The sequence below is a fragment of the Ostrinia furnacalis genome, unplaced genomic scaffold, assembly GCF_004193835.3.
Source record: "Ostrinia furnacalis isolate ACB-3 unplaced genomic scaffold, ASM419383v2 OfSCF1198, whole genome shotgun sequence".
NCBI classification, from domain to species: Eukaryota; Metazoa; Arthropoda; class Insecta; order Lepidoptera; family Crambidae; genus Ostrinia; species Ostrinia furnacalis.
In genome coordinates this window covers 92,637-110,689 of record NW_021131437.1, presented here as the reverse complement: position 1 = coordinate 110,689, position 18,053 = coordinate 92,637, and the positions used below count along the sequence as shown (strand labels likewise).

Sequence of the window (18,053 nt, the reverse complement as noted above, 5' to 3'; positions counted from 1 at the left end):
TAGCCTGACCAGGAACATAAAAACCCTCGCCATATTGCGGAAAACTAATGGTACTAATTTCTTTTAATGGCAACAGTAACTAAAAACTTCATTGACATGTCACCTTGCATGTCAGTCTATTGTTGTCAAAGTGTAAACAAACTTTATTTTAAATGTGCGCAATTGATTTTGTGAATGAAATTGCTAAAATCTTATTATAGTCGTGAGAAAAGTGGTTCACAATGTGTTAAAGTATTTGTCGAAGAGAAATGCCAAGGGTTCGGACAATATTTTCATTGAAAATGTTTCCAATAAAGGTTGTCAAATTGACTGACATGTTTATCGTATAGTACAGTCTACTATGAAAATTAGCTGTGGTTTGTTTCAACTACCTATTTTAAAGTTTTTTGTCACTTTCTAAAAGTTGAATTTTATGGAATTGGGAAAGAAGTACCGAGTTTGAAGCGTTCATGAGCAGACATTGCAGTTGAATATTCAAGTTCTAAATTTGATTATTGATGAATAATAAAATAAATCCTACTAGTTCGATTGATGGTTTCATTTAATTTATTTAAACCAGGTTACCTATAATAATATTTTTTCGTTAATTTATGAAAATATAAAATTATCCCGTAATCCTGAATCCTGAAACATAAAGTTAGCCTATTAATTTAACACAGGTACGACTGTACTCAGTGTTGCACTATCAAATGCAATTGAAGCGCCTCTATGCCAGGGTTTTTATGTTCCTGGTCAGGCTATAATAAATTATAAAATTTATTCTCTAATAAATAACCATAGAGCATTCTAATAAATGGACAATGGTGATACCTTATAGAAATAATTTACGATAAGTCCATAAACTTACTAGAAAATGAATTTCAAATTATTTATTAGGGACGTACGAAAGTGCTGGTTTCGGACAAAGAGACAGTTGATAAGTGTTTTCGGACTGCAATTATTTTGCTCAGCTGTCAAATCATATCTGTCATTTTCGCGGACGTTGATGGTCATGTCACCACCACCACCATTCTATTTAATCTTTTGTGTATTGCTGTGATTTCTGTGCTCTTTAAAATTCATAATTCGTTATTTAATTCAACACCGCTAAACCTCTATAAAAGTCACAACAACTATCGCGAGATATCTAATTGTCTTCTTTGTGGTCTGTTGTGTTCCGTCGACTAAACAGTTATGTGATTGTGAGTACGGTTTTAGTTTTGAAATCAATAAATTCGTATGTTTTTGAAGCAGTGATTATAATCATGTCCACAATGCGAGTGGGTCGTGTTTCAAAGCACCGGAGGAGCCACCGCGTGAAGAGCCGAGCAGGTACAAGAAGGAAAGCATGTTGGTGCTTCGCTTCTTAGACCGCGGGGTTTGATTTCCGCTTCAGTTTTCGACTATAGCTTGTTTGGAAGAGCATTCTTCATCTCCGAAATCTCTAACTCTTCTTTTACTTTCATAGTTTCTTTGACTGTTTCATCAATAATGCCTGGATTTTAACATGCTTGATCAACTGCAATTTTTCCATTTAATCTCTAGATAAATGAGACAAAATATGTCATCTTATCCTAAGTTCTTCTAATTTATTGACCTGACCAAATAAAATTCAGACATTATTGAATTAATGTTAAAGCATTGCTGAGACATTAAATTTTCCAGGTCAAAACTAACTAGATCATCTGGTATCGCTCGTTACGGACTCGCGGAGGAATACTAACATTGTCTTGCATTATCCAGGACTGTAAGGTGCATGCGCATAGCGTGACCGCCGCTTGGGTCACACGCGGTGTCCGCTACCCCGCTGAAGATAATCTTGGGATGATATGGTATATAACCATTTCTCCTATATTTAATTCAATAATTAAATTATTTTGCTATTTTTGATTGACTTACACCTGTCAGAAAAAACCTCACAAGACAATAACTGCAATAGCTTTCTAGAATGAATGAATGAAAAACACTTCTTTAAGTTTTCTTAAGTAGGTATTATTTTTATCACACTACTGACATGTGTAGGTTAATTTTTATAAAAATAATTGTAGAAAACTCTGGTAGTCTTTGTTTTGCCTTTTATGTTATGATTTGAAAAATATTTATAAAAATATCACTTCATAAAGTATTTTAATAGAAACATTTATTTTTAAACTTGAATCATCATTTTTGTATCTGCTTTATTCAGCATGTATTGATTGGTTAGCTTTTATTGCATGTTTGTATTTTTCTAGTTTAGGATGAAAAACTATCTGAGTCTGAAAACAACAGTTTTTATCCAATCTTACTTTTTGGTTGTAAACTTATTATAGTTTACATAAAAAATGCTTTTACATTTAGTTTTCTCTTTCTAGTTATTAGACTATGAGGTATAGGTTTTTCTTAAAATATTTTTAAGGTCTTTCCTTGTAGTAGTTTACAGACCTACCTACTATGTTTACAGAGTTTTTAGATAAATAGTATGCTTAAATCCCTTCAACTCTACTGTATTATCTTGTCTCAGTGAATAAATACTCTTGGAATTATGAGACAAATTTAAATAAATAAGAATATTTCAAAGAGCCGAATATGACGCCATAGTTTTTGACCAAGTGCTTAAATTACTATGTGCTTTTGTGCACTGAATAGCTATGAGCCAGTCTCATCAAAGTAATGTGCTACATCAGCTAAATATTTAGTAGTCCCATTAGTACTTCTTCAGAGTGCAATTTCGCGTCATCCACATTTGCTCAGTGAATGGCGATATACAATGATATCAATTCAGTAAGCTTAGAATAAGAAATGCTCTAATAAGCAAGTGAAGAATAGTGAAATAACCATGAATCCGATGTTTCTTTTGCATTGAGCAGTGCTCTTAATTCAACCAATAAATTGGCCAAGAGACCAATGCAAATTGCTCGTCGCACATCTATGAGCTATGAGGGAGAGATTCCAAGGAAGTCCTGAGTAAAATTAATTTCAAAAAGTTGAGCCCACGTAATTTCAGTCTATGTATATCCCATTTTTGCTAGAAAGGATAGATAAAAGTGGCGACCATGTCAAGATATACGTACGTGTGTGCATAATTGCATGTGCGTTGAATAGAAGGCTTGTGAACACTGTACCTCTTTGCATTGTGATCTGTAATTGTAATGAAGAGGCCAGAAGACACTTCAATGCCTTAGAACTTGCCTCATTAGCATCATAATTGGTTGCCAGAGGCAATTACGACACGTATCCTAAGTATAGACTCGGGTGATGATGCATTTTATTTGTATCTGCTTAAGAACGACCTTTCAAATGAATGGTGTGATACTGAATGCTAATTCAGTACGAGTCATTGCGCCCCAGTTGGGCGCCAACAAATACCAAAAGTACTTACTCTTTTTTGTCGAAACGGGACTCGTAATTTCGTACTGTTTGTCGATATATTCTCTATATTGTCTCTGGAATTGAGCGTTTATTATACTAGTTTCTGCCCATAGTTGGCTTAAAAATCGAACTACGATTAAATACGCGTCTGCAGCCATAACCATGACGTGGCTTCCTATCCTTTTTTTCCGATGGGAAATGCTTTACGCATAACCACTAGTCGATGGGGACATCTAGTGGGTTATAATGTGTGACTCCCCGCCCAGAAGGGCAGGGCTTACCCACTAAAACCCAACGGTGTCCTCCGGGGCCAATGAAACGGGGCCGCGAGTTATTGTCCTAAAATTGGACATTCATCCGCAGCTCTTGGTTTCCTATCCAAGCTCACACAGACCGATAACGATAAAAAAAAGTCGAACGACAAAAACTCACAAAGAGAGTAACTTTGAACATCGCAACATTATCTCTAAGTCTAATGACGCAAAACCACTTATCAGAGAGTACATACTTAACTGTGCAAAGTGTCTGCTCATGGGTCGTAGTTCCTGAGATAAGTAAAGGTATGCGATGTTGCTAATGTTGGACAATGCAGTCTATTACATAGAAAAAAGAAATTTCATTGTAATGGGCCATTGTTGTAAAACCTTTTTACGAAATAAAATGAATCGGAAAATCTTAAGGTGAATGGACTTGCTCATGGTAACAAAACATTCCATTCAAAGAGTGCACAACTGCAGATGCGATCAATGGTGGATCTAATGCAGAGAACACCTTTTCTACACGTGGCTTAAAAAATGAATGAGTGAAAAGAAGTTCTATAAACCTGGAAACAGAGAAATCAACTGTTATGGATGACAAAAGATACATTATACTAAAAAGGCTTTCAGAGAATGAGGCAAGTGTGACCATGTGGGTTAATCTACGCTGCCATGAAAGGTCCCCCGCAGTGCGTCTTGCCGTTCTAAGCGCCAAAAGCAACGCCAAATGTAATGCACTACGGAACTATAATTATTTAATATTCTCCATCGAATGTGACACGTTTATCTTATCTATTTAATTATATTACTTAACCTCATAGATAACATTTGATTATACATTTATTGCACTAAATCCCCTTGGTATCAGTTTATAGGTGAATGTAGTGTATGGTCAACATAACCCATTGTTTAAAAAGTACTCCTACGTCGAAAGTTAAGTCGCTTTTTTAAAAAGGAACTAATGTATTAATAAAGACGGGTGATGTCCCGTACTTCGGTACTTGGCACGTTATTAATTTGAACTAAGATGAAATCTTCTGAAAAGATATCTGGCGGCGTGTTAATTTTCAAGTCATCAACATTCACTCGTGTTCGTCACAGAGCATTTAATCAACACATGTTGCTGTGTATTTGATTCCTAGTTCATACGATGGTTTAAAAACCAAAACCTCATCACAGTTTATGCCCGACATCGCAGTTTCTAATTAGAATTATTTTTTGCCTGAATGACTGTTAGACAATCCGCTCTGCGGTTTCGCTAAAAGCTTCACAAGTACCTATGTTCTAATATAATAACCAAGATAGTTTATGTAAGTATCAGTATATTGGCATTTAGCAAACTTTATGACCTAATACTTGGATTAGAGTCCGAGATAGGGCTTATCGTGCGTAAACAGTAGATTATTTGCCATTTACAAACTTTCCACTCTTCTATCACAAGCTCTACTGACCCAGAATGCAGGCGTGTGCCTACTTTACTATTATACTACGCAGTACAGCAGCACGTCAAGCTATACACTGCGGCATCTTATTCAACTGTAAAAGATGCTAATTTGCAACAAAACTGTCCAGTCTGATGTGCCGTGGACTGCACCATTAGTACTACATTCAACAGTTGCATGGTATCAAAGCTTATTTTATTTCTACTTTGATAGTTATGTGGGTGTAATAATTTTCTATTGTGTGGTTTGTTAGTACAAATACACAAAGTGATTTTTATGTTTACCCTTGAATCAAGAGTATCCACTTCAACCAAACTACGAACACGCACGTTACATAGCAAAGCAAGGCCTTAGTAAACATTGAATATACCTAATCTTTGACCAATTTTTCATAAATGTTACATGACGTTTCTTCTCTGTTGACCATACCTCTAGCTGACAGTAGTATTAGATTATGCAGTAGTGTCAATCAAACTATATTTTTATTACCTAAGCATAGGATAGTAGCATTACGCTTGTAAAAAGAAGGCTTATCTAGCTGTTAAACCCTATTTATAACTAGTTTGTATTTAGGTATTTCACGTTTTTACCCTAACTGTTGTAGATTGGTGCCCACCAAATACCAATCCAACAACTTATCCACCCGGATAAGCTTTTTGTTACTTAAAACTGTAGGTACCGTAAGCAATCCGCAATAAAAGCCATTCTTCCGCCATTTCAGCGCTGAGAATGATGGCCATAATGCAAGACAGAAATAGCGAAGAAGTACCCAAGGAATTTCTGGAGACAGGCCGCACGGGGCGTCGGAATGCGATGCCGGACATATTGCATCCTCAGGGAGCGGAGGTCACCACCTCCGATCTGCCCTCAAGGCTGCAGCAGCTAGTTACGACTGGTGAGTCAAATTTTTCCCTAAATCCTTCTTTATTCTTCCGTTTTTAAAGTCCAATAGTCTTATTTCGTTCGTTCCCCTCGTGCTTAAAAATATGAATAATTTACGAGTGGATTTATCAGAATAGTCCAGCAGCGGCGGATTTCGACAAACTTCAGATCTTGAATCGGCCTATCAGACACTTTGCGATCTCCACCATAGAGTAAGCATAGTACTCGTCTACAGAGAATTGAGTACTTTTACATTTCCCATGTCATGCTAGTTTTAACAGATTTTGTCAATTTGATCTCATCTCGCACTTCTAGGTTTTCAAGTTGTCCTTACCTTTCAAGCGCTAAGCTCCACATGCTATTTGTGGAAAGGGCATACGTACCTACAACCCCACTTGAAGTGAGAGGGACACATTCCTGAATAAAGTTTTAATTAAACCTCTCTTGCCCTTTCCAAAATGACAGAGTGACTTGGGTTTTTCATAAGGAGGTACTTATTAGGCACCATGCTGCTTGTTTAATTCAGGTACCTAATCAGTGGCGGCGTAGCATGGGTTGGTACCCGGGGCGATAACATGGCGATGACATCGATTTGTTGATGTTTTATTATGTATTATGTATAAGATTGGCAATCAACATCTTAAGATGATTTTACTCCCTTTATGTTTCTTAGGTAACTGATACGACCATGAGGGCCAATAGCAATTCATATTCTATTGTCTCGATATCAACAACCTTATGAAGCAATTTCCTTATTTTGCTCAATACAATCTCACGTTCGCTTTGACCTCAGTCTCGCATTACGCCGTTAGCCGGTGTCGGTCGCGATCGAAAGTCAGATAACCGCCTGAAAAATACTATGCGATTATAGGTTTTCATATCCTATCCTCTCAAGGCCATCGGCATTCAAAAATCGCTCTAATTGACGCAATACGATCATTATCAGTAGTCGTTTGGCTTAAATCTATAAACATTGACGTAGTTTAGTGAAATCCAACCCATAATCATAGCGTATCGATTAGATTGCTAAGATTATCGTTGCCTGACCCTATCTATACGGTCGAATTCAGCGATTGATGGACATTAATTGTGAAGCATAAAGCAATTTGTGAATAGCCGTTTTATTACCTGTATTGTGTGATAGTGTACAGTATGGTTCGTGTGTTTACACGTTGCTATCTGATGCTTGCCAATTTATCGATCTAATGATTGTAAATTGTGAAATGACGTCTAGATAACGTTAGGTTCAATCGCCTTGACGTCAGAGGGACACGTGCTCGTGTTGTTGTGTGGCGTATGACTGTGTATGTGTACCGACGATGTGGTAAGTAGGTGTGAATTGGTGAAGAGGGATCGACGACCTCAATTTATGTGACAATAATGTTATACCTAAATGCGAAAGTAACTCTATGTTTGATTGCTACAATTTTCTGGCTGTGCTGAACCAATATTGATATGAAAAAGGTGGAACCCAGAATAATGACAAAGTCTTTAGTCATTCAAACATAGATCGAGTGAATTATGGGATGAAAGTTTTTCAGGGGAAACCATCTTTTTCACATGCCAGCGATTTAAAACTAATTTTAAGTAATGTCTTTGTAATAAAAAAGTGTATTGGTTGGGACTACTTATTGGGATACACGTGTCATGCACGCGATAACGAATTTCTTTGACAGAAGCAAGCGTCTCATTTAGCATATGTGTGGCAAGTAATCTTTGGGCTAGATTCCAACAGTTTTCACTATCTCTAAAACTGAAAAACAACTTTTGCACGTCATTCGTCAATGTCGTCCGTCATCAGTCTCATTTACTCCTTTTGAAAAGACAGGATTCAGCTGTCGAGAACAACTTTTGAAAGCAACCACTTAGGCCCGCCATACACGGACAGCTTTAAGCAGTTGGTATCGACTATGGAAACAGTTGTGAGTGACTGCTGTGTGTATGTGCGTTTACTTAAAAGTCGCAGTCTATACTAACTGCTTCAAGCTGTCCATGTAAGTCGGGCCTTACGGCGGTTTTTGGCTTAGCGGTTTTAACCCCAAAAAGAAACGTTTACGTGGTAATTCACAAATTACTATAGCATATAGACACAATTCCGTGAGTTCCGGCGATTTGCCACAGATATTACTACCTTAGGTACTTACTCGTAGTAAACTATTTAATGTGTTAGGTCCCCATGGAATAATAATGTCCGTGGCGTAAGTGACTTTATTTCAAGGTTTTTTTTAACCTTTTATTTTCAACTCTACATGGCTTGTATCGAAGAGATCGATTTATAATAATCGAGTTCCTTTCATTAAGCATGATTTGGTGGTTGACTAGTGCTAGTTTACAGTCGGCGTCAAATAGTTTGTGACGCCCAAAGTGTCGAAAAAGTGTGGACAACACAACCTTACTCCAAATGTAACAAAGACTTTTGCAAACTTTTTGGCTACTTTGGGATTGGGTTGCCCATTTATTTGACGTTGACTGTACATGGAAATGGTTGTCACCTCCCTCAGTGTCAGATTCCATCGTGTTGACTCTCGGTGATTGTGATCGGGTCATGATTACTCTGTTTGCTATCCTTTTCCTTGTCCTAGCCAAGGACATGGGGATAAGAATCAGAAATAATAATTACACAGCTCATTAACTGATTGACAGCTGTAGTAGAAGTTTATTGCTAATTACTTTTCCGGTATAGGACAGCGTTAACACTGTCATAACGAAGTTACGATTAGGTGGGTCGTTTCCTTCCTTTGTTGATGTCTTCATTACTTTGTGTGCTTTGAAGGCTTCAGTTTTTTTAGTACCTACACCTCCTACCAGGACAAAGAAGACTTGACTTATTTGCTAATAATCATAAACGCATTAATGTCTTAATAATGGGCGCAAGGCAATAGTTGCTCCTCGCTAAAGAACGGGACTATTCCCACCGCTGCAACTCCTGTATAGCCAGGATCTACAGCTTGACCGCCAATAAAAACCCAAAGAGTGAAGGTCAAGTTTGATCCTTGACATTTCTCTCTCATCAATGAGTAACATTATTGCCCTCTGATATACGTAGTGTAAGCAGTTTTTACTTTATCAAATGCCTATAATAGTTTCTCATATCACAAATAAAACTGTAAAGAATTTTAATATGTAAGAGTAAAGAAAGAATTTAATACACCGCTCTTATCGAAGAAGGCGTTTGACCAAAATATCTCCAAATAAAAAATACAAATCGATTGCCACAGACTAAGCGGCCCGAATTCTGCGCAGATAACGTGGAGGCTGGTCTATTAATAGTCACAAGATTCAAGAGCAACATCATAATTTGTAAATTATCTGCTAGTCGGCAGCTCTACCTACGCATAAATAAATATTGATGTGTGTCTCAGTTGAAAAATTTCACGTAAATATTTCTGTCACGTTCGAAACAAGTAGATTGTTTGAACAGCACGAAAAGGACTATTATTTGTTGTGGAGACAATTAACTCCGAGACTAATTGGCGATTTTAACATTTTAAAAGCCGCTTCCATAGTTTCACTTCGACCGTAAGCGTCCATGAATACCAAAGAGATTGCTTACGTTGTTCCGAAATGAAAATCCCTTTGTTGATAAATCAAAGATGGATTCTCTAAGAGTATTTTTCTTAGCCGCTGGCACGTATGTGGTAGGGGTATCTTTGTTTGTCTGCGGATCCTTAATCTGGGAAATGTGTTTATCTAGACTTCGATCTGATTTGATCTGTTTATTTGCTCTGCGAACGATCTTTGACAGGGGACACAACATGTTACGTAAATCAGTGATTTTCACTCTATTTATCATTGGTTTCGTAACGTCTGAACATCAGGCAACACAATTCGATTCGAATGAATAAATAATTTGAAAGCATCAATGCCAAATCCTTGACCTGTCTTGAAAATGCAGGGAGACACTAAAACACTTCCTTTGTTTATGCAAAATAATTAACTATTCAATACAATTAGGGTCTCGAATATCATTCTGACATCTCCTGGAAGATAGCCGCTTGTACTCCTCTCTATTATTTGTTGTGAGTTTGCTACATCCAAGGTCGAAGTTGTTCTGCATTATTTACTACAATCGAAGGCTACAGCAGCGCCGGTCGCTACTCTTTGTATGGTTGTTGTGGCAACGACTCGATAAAAGATAACAATTGGTCGCCCAAGACGACACGACTACCGTAGGTAGGTACTAATAAGCGACGTTGACCGCTGCCGCTGGCTGGACTTTTGTATAAAACTAATCTATAAGAAACTTCGCTGGACGAATCCAATATTTTCTCTACGATATCTAAGTAAATAATCTGCATTACTCGACACTTTTGGTCAAGATTATCGAGATAGAGATAGAAAATAGATATTCGAGTTTATTAAATCCTGGCTGACCCTATTTTCAGTCAGCAGTTGCCAAAAATAACGTTATTTATTTGTTATTTCAGACCTCGACCCGCAGCCGGGCACCTCGAAAACTGATCTCGACGTGAAAAAAGTAGACGAACCGCCGGCGAAAAAGGACAGCTGCAGTTGAGCTGTCTCTCTCACTCACAGTCCCCGGACTAACACTGGACTTGCCCAAAGCTTAAGTAATCTCAATCAGGTAAATAGTATTACTAAGCACTGAGTAATGTAGCCCCACCTTAATTTAGGTATGGTGTACAAAATAGCTTTCTATGTCATGGTGAGAAGGTAGATTTTGCAGTGAATGAAACTAGAATATTAGGTAACCTCATAGGGGCTCGAAGTCGAATTTAAATTAATGATGTATGTTATAGCATTTTGTAAGAATTGTAAGTCATAGACGTGTAAGTTTTTGGAAGTTTTTATTGAATGTTGGATGTATGGAATCTGAAAAGTAAATGTTATCTAAGGTTGTAGACACCAGTGTCAGTCATTTTTGTTTTAGTTGCCATCAGAATATCATTCTTCTTCTTCAAAGACAGAGGCTACCAATTCATATCACTGTTGACAGTCATTAAGTATTGATTTTGGAAAATGTTCAAATAATGTTAGACTTTTAATGATTGGCGTCTACGACTTTATTGTATGTGACTGTCTTACTTAAGTCTGTATTGTATCAATCGGGATACCGCTATTAGTTTTTCTTCATTTTATATTTAAGGACTGTCAAATAAATGATGTACACACTTAAATATTCTAACGCTTTCATGAATTGGATTCAACAAGCTATAACTTTACTTCATTCGGCCCTAGTTTTTTTTATAACATTTTTTGACATACAGTCAGCGTCAAATAGTCCGTGACACCGAAAGTAGCTAAAAATTCGCAACACGCCTTTATTGCAATTGGAATAAAATTGTGTTATCAACTTTTTGGCCATTTTTGATGTCACGAAGACACGAACTATACTCAACATCAAATAAACCGCACCTTCCGCGACGCGAACTTTAAAGATTTTCTTCTGACACAATCATGGTGCCCCAACAATATTGGTGTTATTTGAAAGCCCAATAAATATCCTTAAAGAAAAACACATTTAATTTCTTAATAAATGATTAACATATACCATAAATGTGTTTTGAAAAAAGACCTCACTTTGGGCTCTCCTCTGGGATCAATTCGACCAATTTTTATGATTATAAAACCAAATAATGATCTCACGTGTCCTCTTTATCAGATTGATAGCGATTAAGTTAGGCTTAACAGTTTTATAGCCATAAAAGTTGGCTCAAGCGTAACTACCTGTTTTTTGAAGAAGTGACTCTGGATCCTTCTAAGGACACATTTTCGGGGTAAAATCCTTTCCTTTAATGAAATGAAGCTTAGAACTAGGCTTTCAAATGGTGCTAATATTGGTGGGAAGTGGGGATGCATACGTTTGAAAGTGCTTGTCGCGGGAGGTGCGATTTATTTGATGTCGAGTGTATTTGACGCTGATTGTACATGAGAGAGGCTAAAGATGTGAAGAGTTAAAAGTAATATCTACTTTGAAATGACATTGGTATGAACTCAAGTTTATTAAGTGTACAACAACAGACTCATAAAATATCGGTTAAATGCAAAAAAAAATTAAATAAAAAAACTAAAAACAAGAATCTCTTTTGACTCTGCTCTATGGCCTCTATATTTATTAACTAACATTATTTAATACTTAGCCCCGTATTATGAAATGACACTAACATAAAAATCTACACTGTTATTGGTTCAGTTATCATGAAAACAGTCACAAGTACGAATCTAATTGAATTTGGATTGAAAAGTACGGATCTAATTGAATTTGGATTGAATTTTGCGGATCGTTTCATAATACGGGCCTCAATATTTACTAGCTGAACTTTTGTGATTTTGTCGCAGCTCGTTTTTTCATACTTTTGTCCAAAATAAAAGTTATGTACACATTCTAGTTATAATTGTGTTCCTATTTATTAGACACAAACGTACGCTTAGTTATTTTAACGTAATTTATTCAATAATACGTAAGTTAATTATAATTAATTTGTTTGCGAGTACAATTTTGTTTTGATTGTTATGGCGAGAGTACATTTTGGTGCTTACATAATTTAAGTTTTATTTATTATTGTTATGTGTATTATGAATATACAAAAAATGGATTTCGAAATAACGCGTGATAATTAGGTTTTGTCAATAAAAATGCATGTTTAAAAGCACTTTTTCTGTGATAGTTCTCATTGATTTGATCTATCACTCGTTTAATTGAATCTGAATTTAATTATTGTTTAGTCAAATAATTGAGCTGTCAAATGGATGCAAAATAACACACCACATACCAATATTATATTATTAGACAATCGATTTTTCTATAATTCTCGTGAAAATACAAGATTTTTGGTTCGTGGATGTCCTTGAAAGAAATGACGCTATACAAAAGAGATGCTATTATGCTGCTATCACCAGCTGTCATAATATAGAGATCGATGTATAAAATGTTCATAATGGGCGCCATCAAATTAGATTAGACAGGTCATTTGGATTGAATGTGGAAACCTTTATTTAATTTTCGATTTAGATCCAATACAAATAAGGTTGTTGTTTTGCAATCTAACTAAACTAATAACTGTATCTTATTAGCATCAAAATCCGATTGGAAAAGCTTTTTCATGCTGTTCAAGCGTCTAATTTGAAGAAGCCTTAATTTTCTTTAATTCTGTTTTTGATAAGGCTAAGCTAACAATAGAAACTGCAAACACTTATGCCCAATGTAAACGCTTTGTAAATTAAGTTAAACTTTTATCTATCCTTCTCATTCTGTAAGAGAATGAACGTGATAGATGAAGTTATCAAACAGGTTTATAATTTGAGGCTGTTTAGTGGCTTTATGATTATTTATTAATTAAATTATAGATATTAGTTAGTCAATGGATACGTAATTTTATCGGCACATATCTTTTTCTCTTTCACTTAGTACAAATAGATATTTTTTGTCTTTTTCGTTGTATGTTTAATTCATAAGTCTTGTGTTGTCAGCTGATTGTCAGTCAATTTATACTATTTAATTAACTGTCAAACTTTCAGTAACTCTAATATGATTTCTGATCTATTGAGAAAGCTATTATAAAGTATTGTTTTACTAAAAATACTAGTAAAAACTAATGTTTCAAAGTATAAATTGGCATGTGGCTAACAGTCAATCAGTGTAGAAAGACTTACAAATATGTTATAATTTATCTCAGATGGCAGAACAATATATTTATTATTTAGCATGCATAGATTAAGAAGAAACCAGCTAAAATGGTAGCTAATGTTCGTGTGTACAAAATGTAAACGTTCCTTCGATACTGACTGTACTTACTATGTGGATAACGTTCAGAGTAAATACAAAGGAGTAGGTCATCTTCATTGAAACGCAATTAGGCGCAACACCCCGCTAATCCACGCTAAATTTTGTCAGTGTGTGCGCGCCGTATACGTATTGGCACGCTCACATACAAACCGCGCTCGGTGCGTTTCTATGAAGATGACCTACTCATTTGTATTTACTCTGATAACGGGCATGGTGTTACGATTTGTGATAAATACAGACGAGTATACTAGTGAAGTTTGTATAAGTCACGTGACCGAGTCGGTAATCGAAATATTTTCCGAAAAATAGCATGTTTACGTGCAAAATAAATGCCATCAGTTTGTAAGCTAAGAATTAGATACATACCTACTCCAAATTTTTTAAATGAGTCGCTTTCATTCTTAAGGTGCGTTATGAAGTCACTACAAGACACTAAAGAAGGGTGCATATGACGCGCCTGTGTCGGTTATATTTAAATTTTAATCTTCATTTGTCACTGTAGCAAATCGTAACACCATGTATGCGCTGGCCTGTAATGTTAATGCACAAACTAACGAAAAATCAACGCATCTACGTGTTGCCTTATTATCTTCCTAATCATCGAATGATTCAACGTTCTTCGGGGCCTATTCGGTGTTCTGTGTTAGAGTGTGTACCTGTCTTTAGTATACGCTGGGCTGCTAGGTATCATATAAATTAGGAAAATGTACTATAATGACTGACCGAAAATATTTATTTGATGGTCCCTTTACCTTGTATTGAAAGCGTTTGATAACGAAATACATTCATGTTATTCTAGTAACCCAGCTTTGTAATTGTACTAAACATTTAAGTGACAACTACCTAATTGGAGATACCGAAAACATAGGTCTTTGTGAAAAATACTTGTGAGAAGACATGATTCATGTACTTATCCACATCTCACTCGCTCACTATAAAGTAAGAGCGAGATGAGAATACAGGCGTTGGAGTTTCTAATCTCATTCTGTCAAACAAGATATATACTTGTCACTTCTTGTATAAAAATGTTATTTATACGGTCAATTGTGTATAGTAAACGTAGAATTTGTGTACACCAATCATAGCCTAAGCCAGGTGAAACTGTTACATACAAATGATGACATCATTGGTAACTTTAGGTTGAAGGAATCATACCAAAAGGGTGCGGTAAATTGCATTTTTACCATTATTTTACTATGGAAAAGCCACGAGTTAACATCTATATTTTATGAAGCAATTTTCTATAGTGATTCCCTTTTAGTACGACTCCTCTATGGTATAACCTAACTGCAAGGCATTATCATAAAACTACGCTTATTAATCCTTCAAGGCCCGCGAATCTAGACACAATAGATAATCAATTGTTATGACATTAATTAATGCCGTCTGGGACTCAAGCGGTTAAAGCAATTTCTACAAAAAATAACCGCCGTGTTTATTTTTGAGTAGGTATATTGACGAAGCTTTTGACTGGGTGAGCTGACTTATTATGTAACGCACTAGATTATTGGTTCCCAAAGTGGGGGGCGCAAAGACCTTTAAAGGGGGCGCAGGCCATCTGTGTACTTAAGTATAAAAACCTGCGACCGCTGAGAGAATGCATTCCAGACTGCTCGATACGACCAATAAATAATCTTGACTGGAGGAGGTGGGGCGCGGAATTTTTTGTATGGTCGAAAGGGGGCGCGTCTCAAATAAGTTTGGGAACCAATGCACTAGATAGACTAGATCCAGTTGTGTTATGGGATAGAATGTAATGACATTGCCCTGAAAATGAATTCTGAAAAATGGCGTTGGTGAAGAATTTTGGCGTAATTTAAATGGCTCACAAATTGTAATGCCTTGCTGAATGGATCATGGACCTGATGTAAACTTGTGTAATATTATTTTGTAAGACTTGTGGACGATGATGCTTACTTATACATGTCATTGTACATTATACATATCTCGTGTATATAACATAGTCCCAGGCCTTAATCTGCGATATACACTTTGAACTCGATCTTATTCTTGTCAATTACCCTCTAAGGAGTTCCTGTAGAAATTACTAGATCTATCCGTAGTTCTGAACCATTTTGAATGTGTAGAAATTCATAATTATTCACAATAGTGTGAGATAACAAACCGCGCTGAAGCAAGACTTTCCTAGACGTAGAGAGGCCAATGAGGGTTTTCGCGAATGAAAGATCCGCTAGGTGGCGGGACGTGGATGTGGGGTCTGACTGCTGCGTGATTGGTGGATTTTGACATATCTGTCAATGTCATGTCAAAAATAACCAATCATGCAGCATTTGGACCTCGCGTCTACGTATTGCCATCTGGCGGATTTTCATTCGCGAAAACCCTCATTAGAATCAGGCAATCTCCTGTACCTATTTGACAGTAAACAACTAACATGATATAGTAAACTTATTGCAAGTTGAGACCAATCTGCAGCATTTACAAGATTGCTGAATTCTATTGATGCCGATTGTAAACAGCTTAGCTTAGGCGATATCATAAAAGCATTAACATGAGGAACTAAAATTAACGAATAATTCTAACGTCTGAGTCCGCTGTTTTGCAATATGTGCCTCAACCAGACAGCGATGTCATATAACTCTAATATAAACCCATTTCAAGAATGTAAAAACTATGTATTTCTTACTATAACTTTCTAGAACTATTAAGGATAAGGCAAGGTTCTATAAACATCTCTGATTTTTCGTGAATACCTACCCGTTATAAATAAACTTGTTTATTTTTAACACAAATGTAGAGAAAACATATTTTTGTTAACAAGTAGGATCAAAAGTAGCTAAATGCTGCTTGAGCAGATAATAAGTGCAATCCAATGTCTCCTAATCTGTTTATGTGTAGGGTTCAACTTGGCTTGTACTTAATATTTGCTAGGACAGTTTATACCGGAGAATGAGTTAAAAATACGCATGGACTGTTTTAAACACACACATTATTGACTGGTGCATCAAAGAATACATAGTATCAACATGTAAGTTAGCCTGAGGATAGTTTTAACGAATTTGTATCGTTTTGTATCTAGTTTGTGGTCAAACAAACAGAGAATAAAACTTAAAAAATACTTTTGACGTTTTATTATGATAAATCCCTCGAACCTTCCTCGTCAATCGGTATTAATGGCGAATTATGGAACGTATCAACGGGCAGTTTTGTAGTTGGGCAGTGGGGAATATAACCAGTTGAGCAGTGGGGAAAAAAGGGTAACCACGTTCCCCCAAAGTTTATTGTGGTTTAACGAGTCCTAAAGGCACGGTTTCCACCAAAGTGTAGAAGGGAGGGAAGAGTTTGAGTAACCTATCTGATTTCATCATTTCCACATCACCAAGATAAGTAGGCTCTCTCATCTGTGTATCACCCGCTCAGCTTCGGTTCTGTTAATCAAACACATCTCTCGGCTTTGATGGAAACGGCCTGATGGTAAAATTAGCCTTTTTGAGAGGGCAATGCTCCGAGGTTCACAAAGGAATACTTAGGCCCCGTTTCCATCAAGGCGGAACCAGCGGACGGCCTCTCAGGTTATATGGTCATGATATTGTAAAGTTTTAATGGCCATGACCATATGAGTTATTATTTTTGCAATTGCGTGAATTTGCGTGCTTGTTGGTATTAATATTTTCGATGTAGCATTTTTATACAAAAGCAAATGTTAAAACAATATTAATAAATTACAAAAAAAAAAAACAATTTATATACCATGCCAAGGCACAAGGTGCAACGAGTATATATTTTTAATACCAACTACAATGTCCTGCCTGCAGAAGAAAGTTCGGAAAGCATCCGAAAAGCCACATATTTCCATCATATTTCATGTGATGACGCAAAAACGATTCATATCTTTGTTAATCAACATACATCGGCCAAGTAGACAACTTGGCAAAAGACTAAATATGCATTGGTCCACTACCACAGTCAACTATGAAAAAACAAATGGCTGACATTTTGGCAACTGCCAAAGTGCCAACTTCAGCAAACTTCAGTTTGATGATTGATGTTTCACATACGGATGTGGAGAAAGTATTTTTTAAGTTTCCTCAGTTATTTAGTCGTAAATCGTGTAATGAACATTTCCTTGTTTTGAGAAATGCTATTTTCGTCGTCCAGAGAATGTGTTCAGTGCCAAAAGTTAAACATTTTAGTGGAAAAATGTTGGACAACCGCGGTGGCTGACACCTCGGATGTTGCATGTTTAAAGTGATTTTACGTGTGTTTTATAATTTAAACGGAAAGGATGCCGAGGGGAGAGAACAGGCCCAGTGTGTTGCTATCTCGGGACGAGAACGATCAGGTGTTCAGCCTCATTGGGCCCAAATGCCAGGTATGTACTTGAGGTACCCAATGTCCTCTCGTGATTCACCAATCTCTTAGATTACGTATAACACT

General features: G+C 36.5%; 2 protein-coding genes across 2 annotated transcripts in view; both read left to right on the top strand.

Moving 5' to 3' along the window:
* The first annotated feature begins 957 nt into the window (after positions 1 to 957).
* LOC114351823 (uncharacterized) lies at positions 958 to 10,732 on the top strand. Its single transcript, XM_028303159.1, has 3 exons — positions 958 to 1,311; positions 5,748 to 5,921; positions 10,336 to 10,732. Exons 1-3 carry the CDS (start codon positions 1,245 to 1,247, stop codon positions 10,422 to 10,424), a joined length of 330 nt encoding a protein of 109 aa, XP_028158960.1. The 5' UTR covers positions 958 to 1,244; the 3' UTR covers positions 10,425 to 10,732.
* A 6,928-nt stretch (positions 10,733 to 17,660) lies between these two features.
* Positions 17,661 to 18,053, top strand: part of LOC114351799 (wiskott-Aldrich syndrome protein) — a 64,994-nt gene continuing 64,601 nt past the window's right edge. Inside the window, exon 1 of the mRNA XM_028303125.1 lies at positions 17,661 to 17,988. Coding sequence (XP_028158926.1) covers positions 17,902 to 17,988 — 87 coding nt within the window. The 5' untranslated portion in view covers positions 17,661 to 17,901. The remainder of the gene's footprint in view (positions 17,989 to 18,053) is intronic.

Bases quoted from the DNA above. Each gene is read 5' to 3' on its own strand.
- LOC114351823 (XM_028303159.1), top strand. From the start codon at position 1,245: ATGTCCACAATGCGAGTGGGTCGTGTTTCAAAGCACCGGAGGAGCCAC. The intron at 1,312-5,747 runs GTACAAGAAGGA...CCGCCATTTCAG, and splicing joins CCGCGTGAAGAGCCGAGCAG to CGCTGAGAATGATGGCCATA. The intron at 5,922-10,335 runs GTGAGTCAAATT...TTGTTATTTCAG, and splicing joins GCAGCAGCTAGTTACGACTG to ACCTCGACCCGCAGCCGGGC.